Raw genomic sequence first — 17,669 nt, forward strand, 5'->3', positions numbered from 1 at the left:
TTGGGAATTAAAAATTTTTCCTCTTTGGTGTTTTCGAGCTGCTATATAACTTCTAATTTCATCTATAATGAGTAAGGAAGAAGCAAATAAAGGTGTTTCAAAACAAATATTAGTATTGTGGGGGATTTCCATGCAATTTTAATTTCCCTTTTTTATTTTTCTCTTCTTTGTATTTCCATTTTTTTTCTTCAGGTGTTTTTGTTCTGACTCAGATCATTAATGTGTTCCGGACAATTCCTCTCACTTTTAAGGACCAATTTATTATTGCTTATGGTGGCCTCCGAGGAGCTATTTGTTTTTCACTTGTGTTTCTGCTTCCTTCTACTGTGTTCCCCAGGAAGAAGTTGTTCATCACTGCCGTTATTGTGGTGATATTCTTTACTGTTTTCATTCAGGTAACGCCTTTCCTCTTCTGGATCTTTTCCTTCTCAAATATGTTGCAAATAAGAAGTGGGTAGAAAAACAGGTGTCTTAAATTACTGGAAGGAACATACTTGAAGGAACATACTTCTGTATTGCTCCATGGTCATACTTACAAAAAAATATGCTATGCAGTCAGCAGACAGGTAGCAAAAGTATGCCAGATATTAAGTACTTATGCGAACATGTAAGTAGCATTAAGCATTTAAAACCCTATGAGGTTGTAGGGGGGGAGGGGGACGAGCTGCTACACAGGAGATTGTTAGCGTAACTGTTAATTAAACTGAGGTTTAGACTGGCCTTTGAAGGATTGTAAAGTGAATGAGGAAGGAGCTGGCAATTCCTCCTCTATAGGGAAATAGAAGCACAGGGCCTCTGAGGGTCTCTAGTCCAGCCCCATGCCCACAACAGGGCCACCTGCAAGAGCTCGATCAGGTTGCTCAGGGTGATGGCCAGTTGGGTTCTGAGTATCTGCATGGAGATCCCCCAGCCTCTCTGGGTACCTGCTCCAGGGTTCGACCATCCTGGACAGATGAGGCTGATGAGATGGAACTCCTCAAAGGATGGTTCCTGGCGATGGTTTTGTTTAATATTCTTGTTATTGACCATGACATAGGAGCTTTTTGGTGCTATGGTTTTTGATGACAGACCTCGGAAGGTGACAGCCTTATGAGGTAGCAACTAGGAAAAGGAGAGCGAATAGGGACCAATATGATAGAAATAGAATGAAATTTAACAGGAGTAAGTGCAAATGTGTTCTTGCAAGGACTTTCTTCCTAAGGAGTTCTCTTATGAAATGGGGACCTTTCATTCTGAATTAAAAAATAGGGAAAAAGACATAGGTGTACTGATTGATAATGGGGTGGGGTTTAAGCCACCAATGCAATACGTACAGAAGAAAGGCAAATGTGATCTCAAGACATACTGAGACAGGTATTTCCAGGAGAAAACAATGTCATGTTCTAGACTGATCATGGGGCTGGTAAGCCTGTCGTGTGAAAGGAGACCAGAATGTCTTGGCCTCAGCAAAATGAAGGAGAAGAGGGAATGTAATTACTGTTTATATCAGGGAGTGAACACCAGAGAAGGAGGAACACTGTTCAAGCCAAAAAGACAATGTTGGCACAAGAACAAAGTGGTACAAAGTGACCATGATGTAATTAAGAAGCTGCTTTCTAATTATCAGAACAATGAGGTTCAGGAGGAGTGTTCCAGAATGAGCAATGGGGCAAAGAAACCTAACTACTTTTGAGATAAAGCTTGATTCATTTATGAATAGAAATACATGACATGGTTGTCTAGGATAGTAGGAACTGATCTCAACACCATTAGATTCATTTCTCTCTCCTGTGTCAGTGTGCCTATACAAATAAACAATGATGAAAATTCTTCCACAAATAATGGTTCAAAATCATTATATCATTTAGGGGTAGCCAAAACATTTGTTCTTTCTCTAAGAATAGTATAACATGGATACATATTTACCAAAAATCTTGGTGTCATGGGTCTGGTCTATAGCCATTCAATAGCAATTTTAGTGCTAACTGTTGAGACATATTTGCGTAACTGAGTTAAGAAAATTTTTGGAGCTAAAAAAGCTATCCACAGCCATTTTCACTGCTCTGACAGAGATGCAGAAGACCAAAAGGCTTTGTTTTTCCTTTATGTTTATGGAAAAACACAGAAATATTTGCTGTTTTCTTCACAGGGAATAACAATTCGTCCACTGGTGGAGTTTCTTGATGTCAAAAGGTCAAATAAAAAGCAGCCTGCTGTCAGTGAAGAAATTTATAACAGGGTATGTTGTATCTTCAGTGTTACAGATGAAACTTTCATATAGATAAAATTGCTGGTGGCTTTCAGTATGAGAGATTTAACATACAGTATTACAGAGATACATACTCTAAGATTTCTTTTCTAAAGCTGTTTTAAGCACAATAATTGTAAAGCGTATACTTAAATTCTGATCATTATAAAAATTATCATTGTTATGTATCATTATTTGGGAATCTTCACCTTGTTTTGTTACTTGTTGAGGTAAGTTATCCTCTTGTAATTTGTTTCTCTTAGGAGATGTGTTATTTTAGAACTTGACTACATTAGGAAACCTTTGGCAATTTAATTACATTACATTGTGTTTGAGTTAGTCCAATTAAACACATGTAAACTTCTTCTAAAGACACATTTAAACTTCCTTAACTCTCACATCATCAACCCCTCACTGGATTTGTATTTAGTATGTGTATGTCTAATTATTGTGGCTCATTAGCTGTGCATGTTCTTGAATGTATTTCTCCTTACAGCATACCTGTGGTAGGTGGTTTTAAATTCCAAATTGAGGAATAATAAGGGTGACATTCAGTAGAGAACTGAATCTAGGCAACTAAAAGTCAGTACTTCTAGAACTTATGCTTTGGACATATCTATCAGGATTTCCCTCTGAATTTTATAGACCCCCTCCTATGGTACTTGAATCAAGAGCAAAGCTGCTTGTGAGCCACCTCTGGGGATCCAGTGAAATCTTAGATGGACTGGTTCGTCCTTTTGTAATTGGTAATAGAGTAAGGAAGAGCGTGGTTCCAATACTGGGGGCTCAGGATATTTTGAGGTGAAGTTGGACCACAGTCCTCTGAAAAAGGAGCTCAGGACCCGGTGCTGGCTATTGTAGCTCTATTCTGTGCATACAGAAGGGGCAGTGCTGGCACGGGGACCTGCTGCCCATTCCGGCTGTCTCCTCCACAAAGTCATACCTGGCTCACTGTGAAGCCTGGGGGAGTCCCTGGAGAATGCCCAGGCATAGCCCCAACTGGTTACAGAACATAAAAGAAATGAAAATATAGGAAAAATAAATTGCCTCCAGATTTAGGTAGGCGATCAGCAAGATTGACATGGAGATTGGCAGCTGAATTCTGTCCTTCTGGGGCTGTGAACTGATGGAGCTCCAGGGGGGGAGAACAGAAACCAGCTCCAAGTTCATGCTGCCCTCCCTGGCATTTGAATGGAGGCAAGGACGGACCCCTTTCAATATCCATAAGCCAAGCCTGCACTTGTTTGTTTAGACTGCCTTTAGTTAACATTATTTAGTTGCATTTAGTTAAAGTCAAGCACCATCCTGAATTCTGAGTAAGCTTTTCTGTTTTGAAGTAAGTTGAAAAATAGTAATATCTAAGTGCAAGCTAAATTATGTCTATAAGTTTATGTAATGATCCAACATTTCTCCTTTAGTTCTTCGATCATGTGAAGACGGGAATTGAAGATGTGTGTGGACACTGGGGTCACAACTTTTGGAGAGATAAGTAAGAATGGCATTTAAAACTCTTTGTTATACAGGGGAGACTAAACTGGCTCTGCAGCAACAAATAAAGGATGTTGGGCATCAGATTTCATTTTCAGCATTTTATTCTTGAAAGCGGGTGGTTGTTTTTAGAATGTGTGGGTTACAAAGAGAAGGCAGAAAAGCAATGTCTTTTTAACTAAACCACAAGCAAACAGGACAAAATCTCCAGCTGGGAAAAAGCACAGCCCTCTGATCCCAGGGTAAAGTATTCTACCTTCTGAGGGTGAGTGTAATCTCCCTATTTCTGACAGTTTCAGAGCATTTCCTGTGTGTCTGCTGAGCTTTTCATCCCGAGCTGGCTTTCCTGCTCAGGATGCTGCTGCAAATTGTATGCCTCTGTGGTGTTAAGTGCGGTGTTAGTTCCCTAGCTGATGAGAAACAAACAAAAGCTTTGGGACTTCCTCTAGGAAGATCAAGGCACTGGCTGGCATGAGGTGCATGAGAGATCTTAATGGCAGACAGCTCCACATTTCCTGATGGTATTATTTAGGACTTAGTGTCAGTTAAGAAGATTACCACTGGCAATACCTGAATCATTCGTGTGTTCAGTTTAGCTGCTGAATCATCATCATCATCATTTGTTTGGATCTAACTCTCTTTTCGCGGAAGTACATTCTTTTTCACCCAAATCCTTCAGCCCCAAAGCATGGGCATTGCTCACCCACCTTCTAGTCACTGCTCCAATAAGAAATTAAGTGTTTTGTACCGAGGAAGGAGCATCAGTGGGAGAGGCTGAGAAGATCCCTCTCCAAATGATTAGAGGGCATGACAGAGGATGTGTTCCTGAAAGATGGATAACATGGGTACAACTCTTTTTTACTCAGCCTGGTTCTCCTCCAATCTTTGTGAGATCTTTAACCAACAGATTATGGAGCAAAGGAGAGTCCCACCTCTTTGTGACCTTCAGAAAGACTTCTGACTGAAATTCAAGAATAATTTCAGAATGACTGGAGGGCAGAATATTTTCTGACAAACAAAGTCACCCTGGCTCTAATCAATGTTTTTTCACTAAGCATCCAAGAGAGTTGTGGTTGCTTTAGAGAAAAGGAGAACTTCTGAAGTTTTACAAGAGCAAGCTAAAATTTCAAAGGAAAAAGCAGTGGGTGCAAATGTAGACCTTTTATTTGTTATTACAGTAAATATTTAATGTTCCCTTTGTCTCAGTGAAAATGGAGAATTAGAAACAATATTGTCCAATAACACATAGTACCTAAAAGTCAAATGTTGCTGCCAGAGACATGTGCTTTAACAGATGAACCAAAACATAGGTTAATACTATCTGAAGCAAAGATGAACTTGACCCTTGATTATGTGTTATCCAGCCCTAAGTTCTTAATCTGCATGTATTCCATGGGAATAAACTTCACAATTGCTTTAGCTACAGTATAGCAGCTTTCCTCAGCTATGCATAGTTGAAATTAACTGTTTGGGTTGGTTTTCCTCTCATACAGGTTTAAAAAGTTTGACAATAAATACCTGCGAAGACTTCTCATCCGGGAGAACCAGCCCAAATCCAGCATTGTTTCTTTGTACAAGAAGCTGGAAATAAAGCATGCCATCGAGATGGCCGAGAGTGGAATGATCAGCAAAGTCCCATCGTCGGTGTCTCTCAGGTAAGCCAGCTAGGCCAGCGTGGCTGAGCATTGCGGTGGGGTCGTGTAATGTATTTCACAGTCCATAGGCAAGATAATCACTTTAACTTAGGGCACTTTGTGTCCACAAACAGTAAGCAGACGTGAAACCGGAGCGTTTCACTTGCAGCTCACATAAAAAGTACTCAGTGAGCCTCAATCTTCCAGAGCGTGTAGTTTTACAAGGGCAGCTGCATGCAGCTCACAGGGAACGTTGATTTGCTGCCTAGAACTGAGCTGGATTTAAACCAGTGCCTGCACATCTGCTACAAGGAGCTACAAGGGAAGCCTGAGGGACATTTTGAAAAGTGTCTTAGTCGAATTTACTAAATTGTGAAAGCAATACCAAGTTTTGGAGAGTGGGTTTTGAGCCTTAGCACTTGACTCAAATGAGATCAAGGTTTCATTCTTACCTGCTACATTTTTACCTCTTCCTCAGTTGTTTTAAAATGCTGTTTCCAACTCTAGCAAAGAAAATAGTTCAAATATAATTTCCAATTGTAAAAATAAATATTCTTTTCCTCTCTTTCTCTTCCATGTATTTTCTTTTTTTTTTTGTGTGTGTGTGTGTGTTTTTGTTTGTTTGTTTGTTTTTATTCTGCCACAGTGAATATCATGAAGGAAAAATAAAACCATTGTCTCCCACTGAAATGGAAAACATGCGGGAAATTCTAACAAAGAATCTCTACCAAATACGACATCGAGTAAGAATAAAGCTTTGCATACTTAAATACCCCACTACTTTTTGAATATACTTATTACCTTCCTGCTTTTTCAGTCTTCCTTTTGTACACTCCATTTACGGTACTGTCAGCTCAGGTGCTAATGAAATATTAGAAGACTGTTGTGCAGTGAATTTGTACCTCTTGGTCTTGGGTTCACCTTTGAGCAGGGTTTGCTCCTGAAGCTTTAATGCACCATGAAGCAGGCTCCCCAGGGCAGTGGTCACAGCACCGAGCCTGCTGGAGTTCAAGCAGTGTTTGGACACTGCTTTCAGACATAGGGTTTGATTCAGGTAGTGCTGTGTGGAGCCAGGATTTGGACTTGATGGTCCTTGTGGGTCCCTTCCAGCTTGGGATATCCTATGGTTCTATGACATCTTTGGGCCAGCACAGCATCTGCTGTACTATAGCTTAATAATTAATCCTGTTATTTACTTCTGTTGTCTGTTAATCTGCTGTCATATGTAGAGCAACATATTCGTGATCCTTTATGCAAATTGCTTACTTGATCTTAGACTACTGATAAAGCTTCATGTTTTTCTCATATTACCTGCAATATACTTCCATTACTTAGAAAGGATCATAGGTGCAAATTCAATCCAACCTTGTCCCACTTCTATTAGTATTTTGGTCACTTCATGATATGGGATTTGGTTTCCCATTTGCCTCCAGTTGTGAAGTTGTTTGTATTAAGAACAGAGGTGATGAGCTGGAAAAACAGTGAAATAAAAGCAAAAGGACATTTCACATTTACCCTCCTATGGCTAAGTAGTTTGAATGTCTGCGCCCTTGGAAAACATTCAAAAGTGGAGCTTGCTTCAACTTGCTGGAGGTAAAAATGACTTCCCTCTAAGTGACTCATGTTACCACTTTCAAATGTGCATCCTCCATTGACATTGACTGAGCTAGTACAACGTGGGGGTAAACACTGTATTAAGTCAGCTTTCTGCAATTTCTGTTTCATTACAAATAGCAGGCTTAAAAAACAAGCAGCTGCTCACGAAGCCTCTGACTAAAAAAATGCCAGCATAATTATTGTCCTTGTTCTTAATCATCTTTAATATGATTTTATTTGCAAGGATTTATGGTGGTTATTAAAATATTAAAGCAAAAATCCTATTTTGTACTATTCATATAGCTCAACATTTGACATTGCTTTTTTCAGAATGTAACCGCTGCTTTTCTGTTTCAGACAATGTCATATAACCGACATAGCCTGGCTGCAGATGCAAATGAGAAGCAGGCCAAAGAAATTCTTATCCGTCGCCGGCACAGCCTTAGGGAGAGCCTAAGGAAAACTAACAGCCTGTCAAGAGAAAGACCGGTACTTGCATTTTCGTTGATTTATAGAAAACAACTCTCAGTAGCTAAATGCCACGCAGAACGAAATCTGAAATGCAGAAAAAATAAATCCCAAATCTGAAAGACAACAGCACATATAATGTCACACTTACACCCTCAGTTGTGCACTTGGGCCCCTTAGTTTGCATTGATCCCTTCAGAAAACCTTCAGTGCTGTGGAATATGAGTGGGATGTGCTGCTATGTTTTTATCTCAGAGGAGCTGAGCAGGTTCCATACACAGCATACTTCTATGGCATGGTCAGAATTCTCTGTCAGCATTTTGATGAAGAGTGGATGATCGAGGTAGAAAATGACTTTGGGACAGTCAAACTACTTACAGTATGCTCCAAAATATGGGAAAGAGGAGAACTTTTGGTCAAGTTTGACAGGGGGAGCACTCCATTTGAAAACTGTCATCATCTCCTTAGAATTCTTAAAAAGTGGTAAGGACTTCAGGTTTTGACACAGGATGGGAAAAACCCCTCCATCTGCAAGAAATGGCATGTCATGTTGACATTTGACTCTGAACCAATCCTTTTATGCCATCATTGTAAACTTCAGACCTTCCAAACAGAGCAACAATAGAGAAGCTGATACTCCCATTTTAGCTAGGAGGGAAATTAACCACCTTATAAACATGTATTTTCATGTTACAAGAACACTTAGCGACTTCATTGATACATTTGTCCTTCAGCTACTGAGGCTGCTGATAATGATGTCTACAATAAGTGCTGCATCCCATTTGTGATCATTACCTGGGTGACCTGTGGCATTAGTTATAGCAATAAGTCCGTTTCTGAATGATCTTTGTGTTGTTGTTCTCAACCACAGTAACGTATGTTGATTTTTTAGAAGGAATACTGAAGACACTTAGCAGGACTGAGTCATTTTTGGGCAGGGAGAAAGATGATGTCTGACAACTTTTTAAAATGCACAGGCTGTTATTTTAAAAATAATTATCCTTGAATAAATCCACCACACAATGAAGTGTTATCTGTAACTTTGTGCCCGGTGCACGTGGCCAGACTACAGAAGTGGTCCTGAGAAGCACAAAAATATCAAAAGATGAAAAATGTCTCATGGAAAGTAGATTTTCCTTACACACTCCCTTTGAGCGTGCAATGATGAGTGATGCAGGCAGGGGAGAGCTGGTAGATTATAAAGGTTTTAAACAGGTCTTCATATACAAACGAGAGAAAGGATACCCTTGAGAAATCTCTGACTTTTTAAAAATCACCCTGTCCTGGAAAGTACCTCGTATGCTCCAGGAAGTGTTTGCCAGAGTATGCCAGAGGTGTGCTCTGCACCCAGGGACTTTAGAGCTTAGTCTTGGGAAAACAAGGCTTTTATGCCCTGCACTGGTAAATGGTCACACTGGTGCCTAACTTCCTCGTCAACTAGTGTGACTAGTCAACTGTAAAAGTCATTTATATGTATAAGGTGTTTGCAGGATCAGAATACAGATTACTTCTTGTGCCCAAGCTTCAGTCTCAAGCTAATTTTCGTAGCTGACTAATAAGGTTCCAGACTGGAATTGCATAAAATGATGCTTTGCCTTCCTCTGAAAAACGTGTACAGGTAAGGTTGAGGTTAGAGAGCATATATTTATTAACTCTGATCTCAGAGGGCATAGCACTAGGCTTTGCTTTGATTAAGCTGCTTGAGAATACCCAGTCCTTACCTTAGTTAGCACAGACCTCAACCAGCAGTAAGTGTTAATTGAGTGTGGAGTAAAAGATCACGTATTAGCTAATCCCAAACTACTCTCTAGCCCTTTAGCTACCTAAGTCTGTTCAAGCCTCGGTTGTTTATCTTAACATACACTATGGAGGTACTTCAGTCTGCTGTAACTTAATATTTCCTTTATTTCTTTACACAGGCTGCTGCTGCAAATACAAAAAGATTTCTTTCACTTCCTAAAAACACTAAACTACCAGAGAAACTACGTGTAAGAAATAAAACATCTTCCAGAGGTAATGGAAATTTTTCTGCTCTCTTACTGTGCTGCACTCATCTTGCCTACATAGAAGGAAAGCTTTTCCAGGGACGATGTAAGGAAGTCAGCATGTTAATATTGAAATAAACTTTAACTGCTTCATGTGCAAGTGCTTTCATTCTAGAGTTAATACCTTCATAAAATATTTGTAGGTGCTGGATATTTAGCAGGGGTCTTAGAGCATTAAAAGTGATGGGTTCTAAAGCAGGTATTTTAGTGTGGAGAAATACCTCAACAAGCAGTCTTGTGGGGCTTTCTCAGTTCAAATGCTGTAGCAGCATGGTCCTCACAGTGCATCTCCTCATGTGAGCAAGCAGTAGCCTGAGACACTTGCACCAGAAACTCTGTTCATTGCTTATTCTCCAAATCTTTATTCAATAATATACAGATCTCTCTCTTGGATTGTGACCCTATGTGGTTTCCTTTCTTACTGGGGTCAGAGCAGACGACAGTGCCCTGAGAACCAAACCAGCGAGGAAAATGAGGACATGAGGTCTGATTTATAGATCTCATGAAGAACTTCTCAAAAGTCTGTGGTGTGCAACCTAAATGTTTATTTATTTATTTATTTTTATGCCTGAACTCACAAGTGGTTCACTTTAGAGTTCTTGAATTCTAAAAAAAATTAAGAAAAAAAAAAAATCTGGAGGAAGGCAACAATTTGATGTGAAAACTTAGCCAACTCTATACATTACTTTTATTTGCATTACCATGCTTATACCATGCTCAGGAACGTTCCCTTTCATGCCAAGCAATCATCAGGATCTCTAGTTGAGAAGTTTAAATCTCTACATATTCACTAAAATTTCTGAACAACACCCCAGCCCAATTAGTCTCCCACTCTTCCAAATTAATTTAGCAATAGACCACGTCTTTGTCTCTTGTTAATTACATCTTTGCCCTCCTGAATGTAAGATGCGTTTTATTCTATAGCTATGTCTACAGAGGTCACCTACTGTCACCTAGAATTAGATATTAAAGAGGAAAAATGCCTCCAGATTATTCAATTGTCAAAAATATATATCATATGACATATTTAGGAGAAGAAGAGCCTACAAACACAGTATGATGAAGACCTTCCTTGATATAAAATTATCTGGGTGAATGGACAATTATATGGTGATATATTTTCTTGACCTCTTCCTCACCTTTTTAAAAGAAATAACATGTAGTTTACTAATGGAAGTTGCTCTTATGACAGTTGCATAATATGCAATTCTTTGCTTTGATTCATTTAAAACATTATATCTGACGTGAGCCTAAGAACAAATCTGAGTCATTCATAAACGATTGTTAAAATGATTACCAAATGACTGAAGTGCGCAAGTTTGATGAAGATGTTCGTTAATTAAAAAGAAGTCTGCTGGGGAAAATATATTGCACATGCACACACCCAAAATGTTTCCAGCTGAGCTTACCTGATAGTTATCATTTAAGAGTATTCCCCGAATAGTTATGCCAGCTTTCCCTTGGCCATTTTCTACCTTGCTGTGAAGGGATGAAGGAGTCTGTGGCACTTGCAAGCTGTGAGATTTGCCCTGTATTTTTTCTTTGATATCTTATATTTAGGCATATTAAGAATGGGATGTTTCCTCCCAGCTGGTCATTGCCCTTGGGAGATCCTTTGCTTGGTGGAACATTGATGTTACTTTTCCAAAGTCAAGTTTCTAGAGTCCCTGTACGTGCAGTGCCCTGGAAATGCCTCTTATGGGATGTGAGGGTGAGAGTATCTCGTTTCTGTGCCAAATTTTAATTTTGTTTTCAATCAACAGTGGGTGACAGCAGTGACTCTGAAATGGATGCCACTACCACGGTGCTCAATTTAAGACCCAGAGCAGGGAAAATCTTGAGAGAACAGAGATTGAGGCAGCAGCGGCCACCATCTGAGTTAAGGATGGAGTGGAAGAATGAAGTCGATGGGAGCCAGAACGGACGAGGAGAGCAGCAGGAGCCAGGCAGCCTGCCTCAGCCATCCATTGGGTTCAGGCAGCCACTGCTGACGAGACCAAGATTTGGCACTTTGAGCAGGGAAGATTTGACTGCAGACCATGGGTCGGCAAGACCTACACCACCACCACGATTGGTTAGGCAGGCGTCACAAGGGGAAAGACAGAGAAATAAGCCTGAGAACCAGCCGTATTGAACACAGCAGAAACTGAACTATTGGTAATAAGCAGTGGGCATATCAAGTTAGGATTCTAAACTCTCTGATCAGACAGCGGGATCCATTAAAGAGAAGAGAAACCTTAATGTGGATCTAAGCATTTCCATTTGGACAAAGTCAACGCCATTAACTAAGTGAAAGGAATACTGGAGCAATTGCAAAACTGAGGACATTAAAAAAAAAATCTCTTTTATAAATAACTTATGGCAATGCTTTAATTACATTATATCCACTATTAAAATAGGATGGAAATGTGCCTTATCACATCATCTCCTGTGGAACCAAGTCATGCAAGTTCAATACCCAGCTATCCATAAAAAAATCATGAAAGTCCAGTGATGAAGGGGTTCTTTACAAAAACCTATATCATTTCAGGTTTTATTTATGATCAAATAATACTTGTTTTAACCAGAGCTTTAATATGAGTAACACTGAAAATTGCACAATGCACCTATCATATAGACTTCGTAAGAAGAATAAATATATTCCTGGAGCCCAGTTTGTTGGAAGAGCTGTGATGTGCAAAAAGAGGAAGAAGAGAAGGAGCAAGCTGTTGGAGCAGAATTGCACAGTTTATAGAGAGAAGCTGCAACAGAGACGAGGCCTGAATAGCTTGAATTTTTACTTTTTTTTTTTTTAATTTTTGGCAATATGTAGCCTTTGAATGGTACTGCGAATCACCAAGGGAAATCTGAATTCTCACTGAAATCTGAACCTTGATTCTGACTAATGTCAACATGACTAGAGCACTTAATAGGACACCAGAAGCCCTAAAAAGAGACTTCAAGTAGATAAAAAATGTTACTGTTCAAAATTGCTTTTCGCACCTTAGCTTTTCCATGGCAGTGCAAACACAGCAGTAGAACAGTTGTAGAGCACTGCACATAGACAAAACCAGCAGTGCCCTGTTTGAGTTTTGGGACCACTGAGGTTCAAGAAAGCTCCTTCAGTCATGCTTGTGAACCTGGTCAACTCATTTTAATTTTGTTTCTTTATCTGTAAAGGGGGAATGATTATCTTTTCTTTGGGCTGTGCACTCCAAGGAACAAAAATGTTCCTTCTCGTACAGTAAAAGTAGGACCTGGAAAAAAATAGCTCTGGAATCAGTTGCAGTCACTGTGCACCTTACTAATACCCATAGAAATGCAGACTTTCTTCACCCCAGCATAAATGGCTGTCATCTGAGCGCCTATGAGAAGGGAGGGTGCATTAAAATAAATGATACTTAATAGCTCTCAGGAATTTGCACTTTCTGTCCCACTTTATCTTAAGTTTTGAGCTTGCTTCAGCACAGATACACATTTCAGCACAATGCAAAAATCATTTTCATTCTTCTTGTTACAAGATTCATAACTTTCAGTTAAGAATGTACACTGTGAAATCATAACTTCTCTTTTTTCGTTAGCACATTTCTAAATCTGTGGGCAATAAGATTCACTTTTTTATTTAAGCTCGTTTTGAAATAACTATTAAAAATCAAATTTGCTTTTAAAATCACAGGGTAGATTTCTTTCAAAGGTTTGTAGGCCGGGATGGTAAATGAGTTTTATAAATAGGGATAATGACTTTCCTTCACTTAAGCTTTTCCAAAATATTCATTTCATGTATGTATTTAAAATGTCAAACCTGCCTGAACTCTCTTATTGTCACGTCTTTTAATCTTTTCCTCTGTTCAGGCTATGTAATCTCTGCTGTTTGTCAAATGCAAATTTTAAGCTGCAGAGAGATGGCTAGGTGAACCCTAGAAATCTCAGTCAGCTGTTCATGGCTATTTTCAAAAAACGATTTTTGTGGAAGGCAATATTTGTCTACCCTTTAATGATCATCTCTTGTTTGGAAATAAAACTGGGTTCTAAGAAAGCTAGTAAGCTTTAAAAATAAATTTGAATGTCTTTCTACAGGAAAATGTTTCAGCTGTAAAACTGCCAGCAAATACTGTCACTACATTACTGAGATCATGATTAAATAAGAAGCCTTAAGTTTGGATTTCAGTTCTGAAACTTCTCTGCAGATGGGACTGTTTAGACTAGGTGTTTTATAGCAGGCCCATCTGAAATCTGACCAAATAAATAAATGCAAAATGTTGCACATCGACACTTAGTTTACTCCCTGTGGAGCTTTCTCCTTCACGTGCTGGTAATGACCAGGTAATTGGCTTATGTCTGGGGAAAGATGTCATGTTTAAAAAAAAAATGTTTGTTGGTTTTATTGGCATAATTTTAAATAATGAATGCAGGTTTCAGGAACCTGACAGCCTTGCCTGTGTTGTCCATTAGTACAGCACCTGCTTAGATCATTGGTACTTGAACTGGGTTCCCCACTGTAAAAACACAAAGGTAGAGGTTGTTCTTAGGAAATATGGTCTTAACCTGTTGGCGCTTCAAGACACACCAGCACTTTGTTGTCTTTTCAAAGCACTTCGAGAACTTCAGAAGAGGAGCATCGAGGTAAACCTCCAGCATGGTTACACTGCAATGCGGAATCACATCTCCTGGGACTCTGGCTCCTTCCAAGTGCTGCCTCCCTCTCCCTCTCCTGGTCCTCCCACCTCCTCCAGGCTCTTTCTTTTCTGGTGCTGCTAGGACAGACCTCGTCACCTCTGGGAACTGCTTCCCTGGGTGGTCTTTTCAGTAGCAAAGACAGCTGCAGGTGACACAGGCTATGTCCCAGGTAGCCCCCTCATTCAACTCATACTCTGGTTTGGGTCTGAAGTTTGTCTCTCTTTTATTTTTCTTCTTGTTTTTCTCTCCTGCAAAGGGTAAACAAGTTCAGCAGCACTTTTGCCTCTTCCTCGAGTGCCCATCTAGCTTCAGCTTGCGGAAGAGACCTTTCTTAATGTTGTATCAAAGAAAGCTTGTCTGCTAAAGAACGAGAAGCCCAATAAATCTGTCCTCGAGCACCATCTGATGGAGAATAATGTGTATTGACTGGGGACACGCTTTTCACTTCAGAAAACCACATCTCCAGCATTGACTGGGAAACTTGCCAAATCCACACTTTTCGTTGTTGTTGTTGTTTGTTTCCAGATGGACTCCCCAGTGCTCGCTGTAGTATCAATATTTTACTGCCTTGGTAAATGCCCAGCTGTCCAAATTTAGGGATAAGACAGTAGAAAATATATGTTACACTGTGAATTAGGGTTCTCTGAGAGTTTCTTTTCCCCTTCAGCTTCCAAGGCCTGTAAAATTGAAAGCAAATAGGATAAGAAAGTAGGTATAGCAAGGGCTACAGTGTAGATAGACATCCAGTTATCTGTTTAAGCATATATTTGGAAGAGAAAACAAGAATAATTTGCTATAAGAGACCAAATTTTAAGGGACGTACTGCTTGGTATTCGGGTGTAATTCAAGACCCACTGAAATGACAGGTGTTTAACAGAAGATAACCCTGCGGCATAACAATTTAGAAACTTAAGAATATCATTCTCTGTTGAAGCCACATAGAAATCACATAGGGGAACAAACTGAGTTGAAAACTTGGCCAAAATAACATGCATGCTGTTCTGAATAGTACCTTGGGGTCTCTGGAAGTAAATACATTGCACTCTGCACCAGCTTTTTCAAGAGATGCCAAATCCATCAGTTCCAGACACCAGAAACCTTTTAAGGCTGACACTGCAAGAAGTGCTTCAGCTGGTCACCATTTCCAGAATTGTCTAGGTTCTGCCAACATCCCCAGCTCCTGAAGAGATGAAGGATTTTGAAATTGGTTGGAGGCATGCTTGTACCGCAAGACTTTTTGGTCCTATAAAACTATGATTGTGACTATGCTTAAAACACAGCATCTGCAACACACAGTGCCAGCCAGGCCAACAGTAGAGGCCTGGAGGCACAGCGCAGAAAACAAGATGCAGGAGGTATCAAGTCCAAGCAGGAGAATGAGGATCTGCCTTAGGACCCACTAGAGGGAAGTCATGAACTACCTAACTCACCTTATTCAGGTGCTATTTAAACCCTGAAGAGAAAGAAGGACTAATAGCCTTTTTTTATTTTTTTTTTCTCCCTGACTTTAGCACACCTTAAACTAACTTGTACGTTATAGATAAAGCTGCAGCTGTGCCTGACAAGGTCACTTATGTGAACCACCATGTGGAAGATGTCTTAAGACTTTCAAGTCAATAGGTTTCATCTCCCTCTTGGCTTATTTATTAGATGGCAAGATAAATGGGGAGATATTTTATTTTTTAATAAAAATATACATTACAGCTTAATTCTCCTCTTGACATTTGAAGGGTATCTCAGCATTTGGGAGTTAATCAGATTTGGGGTTGAAAACTGCACTGTGCCGCTTGAGAATTTTCTCCACCAGAATTCCTTCTGCAGGTGCTGGACAGGTATTCTCATAGGACAACACACTGGGGTATTGGGTTAGCATTGTTTCTCCATGCAGTCAAACCCTGATACAATTCCGGTACAGCACTGACAAGCTTTGGAAACCTTTTTATCCTGCGACATTTGATACCTGGGACTAATATTGCAGGAGGAAAATAATAGTTACACTGGTTGATCTGGTGAGTCTCACTGTTTCATGATCTGGAATGTGCTGAGGTTCACATTGGTGTTGTGTGAGTTGCAACAGCACCCTAGTTGCCAAAGGTTTTGTTTCAAGAAGTAATTTTTAGCCACAGAAAGGTAAAAATGTTTTAAATACCCCAGCTTATTTATTTTTCATATTAGTGCTATCACCTTGTTTAATAGACTTGACAGAATGAAAGAGCAGCTCCAGTTGCAAAGCATTTCTCAAAAATAGCTCTTTGATGCTAACATTGGATTAAAAATAACTAAATATTTAGCTTCTTTTCTAAGTTGGCCTCAGAGATTTTCAAGACTTCCCTTTAAAACAAGCTCCATTAACTATTTCATTTTTATGAGAAAAAGGTCTGAGAATAAATTTATTTTGAGTGGAGGTCAAAGTCCAGGCCATAATAAACTTCCTTACAAGATTCATGATGATCTCTTTGTGAGTCTTCAAAATTATAGCAACAATGGCACAGTTTCAGTTTCCAAATCCCAAAGTGCCAAGCTATAAAGCATCACTTACCCAGGTATACTCCACAGCACCCATAACTGAAGGGGGGAGAAGGGGGAAGTGGCAGTGCTTGAACATATCCACAGTGGTTGCAATCTGCTTTACTTCAGTGAAATTAAGAAGTGCTTGAAGTGACCAGCAAGCCAATAGACAAGCAAAACTTGTCATGGTCTGTAGCTGCATTATCTGGTCCTCAGGAAACATGTTCTCAGAAAATGAGAATGGTACAGACCTCTGTGGTGGGTCTGTGCTGAGTAAATTCAGAGTAAAAAGATCACACACACACACACAAAACAACCAAAAAACAAAATGGAAAAAAATAAATATGCAGAACTGATAGATTTATAAAATATCTGTTGGAATGTATAGAGCATAAACGAACAAGGAATAAATCCTACATTTATTTAATCGTTTAAAAGCAACAAAATGAGTACCTATCATACACTACCAGTTGTTTTACAGAAGAAATACTGCACAGTATATGCAGATTCTTTAGCATTAGCTGATCATAAAGGTCTATGTTAAAAAAGTGAAAATTTCAAAAGAAAAAAAAAAACTGCCTACAAGCCCAAGAAAACTAACCCAAAGCAAAAAAAAAAATTCTCACTTTGCAGTCATTTGCACGTTGAAACTTTTTTTTCCACTTTCATCCATGTTTAGATCTGTTTTGTTATCTTCAGATGCCACAACTGGATTAAAGAAACTGCTGAGTAATTCAGTAAAGCCCAGTAGAACGTAGTTAAAAATAGCTGCAACTGCTCCTCCCTCAGCTTAAAAGGGGGAATCACATCTTCTTCTCTCCTTGGACATCATTTACTCATCACTTGCTGCTTACATGGCCATGGCAACACATGAGGGATGCAAACATGATCTCCACACACTAGGAACAGTAGCTTTAAGCATTACCATCCAACTGGTATTTTTTTTTTTTATTTTCATTTCTTTCTTCTTTTTCATTCACTGTCAGGCCACTTGGTTGGCTCCTTTGCCTTTTACATGAAAAGTAGACAGACTCAAATGATTATTTT

General features: G+C 39.5%; 2 protein-coding genes across 2 annotated transcripts in view; both read left to right on the forward strand.

The window, feature by feature from the left end:
- SLC9A2 (solute carrier family 9 member A2) overlaps nucleotides 1-13,519 on the forward strand; it is a 33,537-nt gene extending 20,018 nt beyond the window's left edge. Inside the window, exons 5-12 of the mRNA XM_080603646.1 lie at nucleotides 193-395; nucleotides 2,129-2,218; nucleotides 3,646-3,716; nucleotides 5,209-5,370; nucleotides 5,996-6,092; nucleotides 7,303-7,434; nucleotides 9,333-9,426; nucleotides 11,222-13,519. Coding sequence (XP_080459772.1) covers nucleotides 193-395; nucleotides 2,129-2,218; nucleotides 3,646-3,716; nucleotides 5,209-5,370; nucleotides 5,996-6,092; nucleotides 7,303-7,434; nucleotides 9,333-9,426; nucleotides 11,222-11,592 — 1,220 coding nt within the window. The 3' untranslated portion in view covers nucleotides 11,593-13,519. The remainder of the gene's footprint in view (nucleotides 1-192; nucleotides 396-2,128; nucleotides 2,219-3,645; nucleotides 3,717-5,208; nucleotides 5,371-5,995; nucleotides 6,093-7,302; nucleotides 7,435-9,332; nucleotides 9,427-11,221) is intronic.
- A 1,133-nt stretch (nucleotides 13,520-14,652) lies between these two features.
- The window catches only part of TMEM182 (transmembrane protein 182), a 49,238-nt gene continuing 46,221 nt past the window's right edge, over nucleotides 14,653-17,669 (forward strand). Inside the window, exon 1 of the mRNA XM_080603659.1 lies at nucleotides 14,653-17,557. Coding sequence (XP_080459785.1) covers nucleotides 17,477-17,557 — 81 coding nt within the window. The 5' untranslated portion in view covers nucleotides 14,653-17,476. The remainder of the gene's footprint in view (nucleotides 17,558-17,669) is intronic.

Source organism: Anser brachyrhynchus (genome assembly GCF_964034855.1).
Source record: "Anser brachyrhynchus genome assembly, chromosome: 1".
Classification (NCBI taxonomy): domain Eukaryota; kingdom Metazoa; phylum Chordata; class Aves; order Anseriformes; family Anatidae; genus Anser; species Anser brachyrhynchus.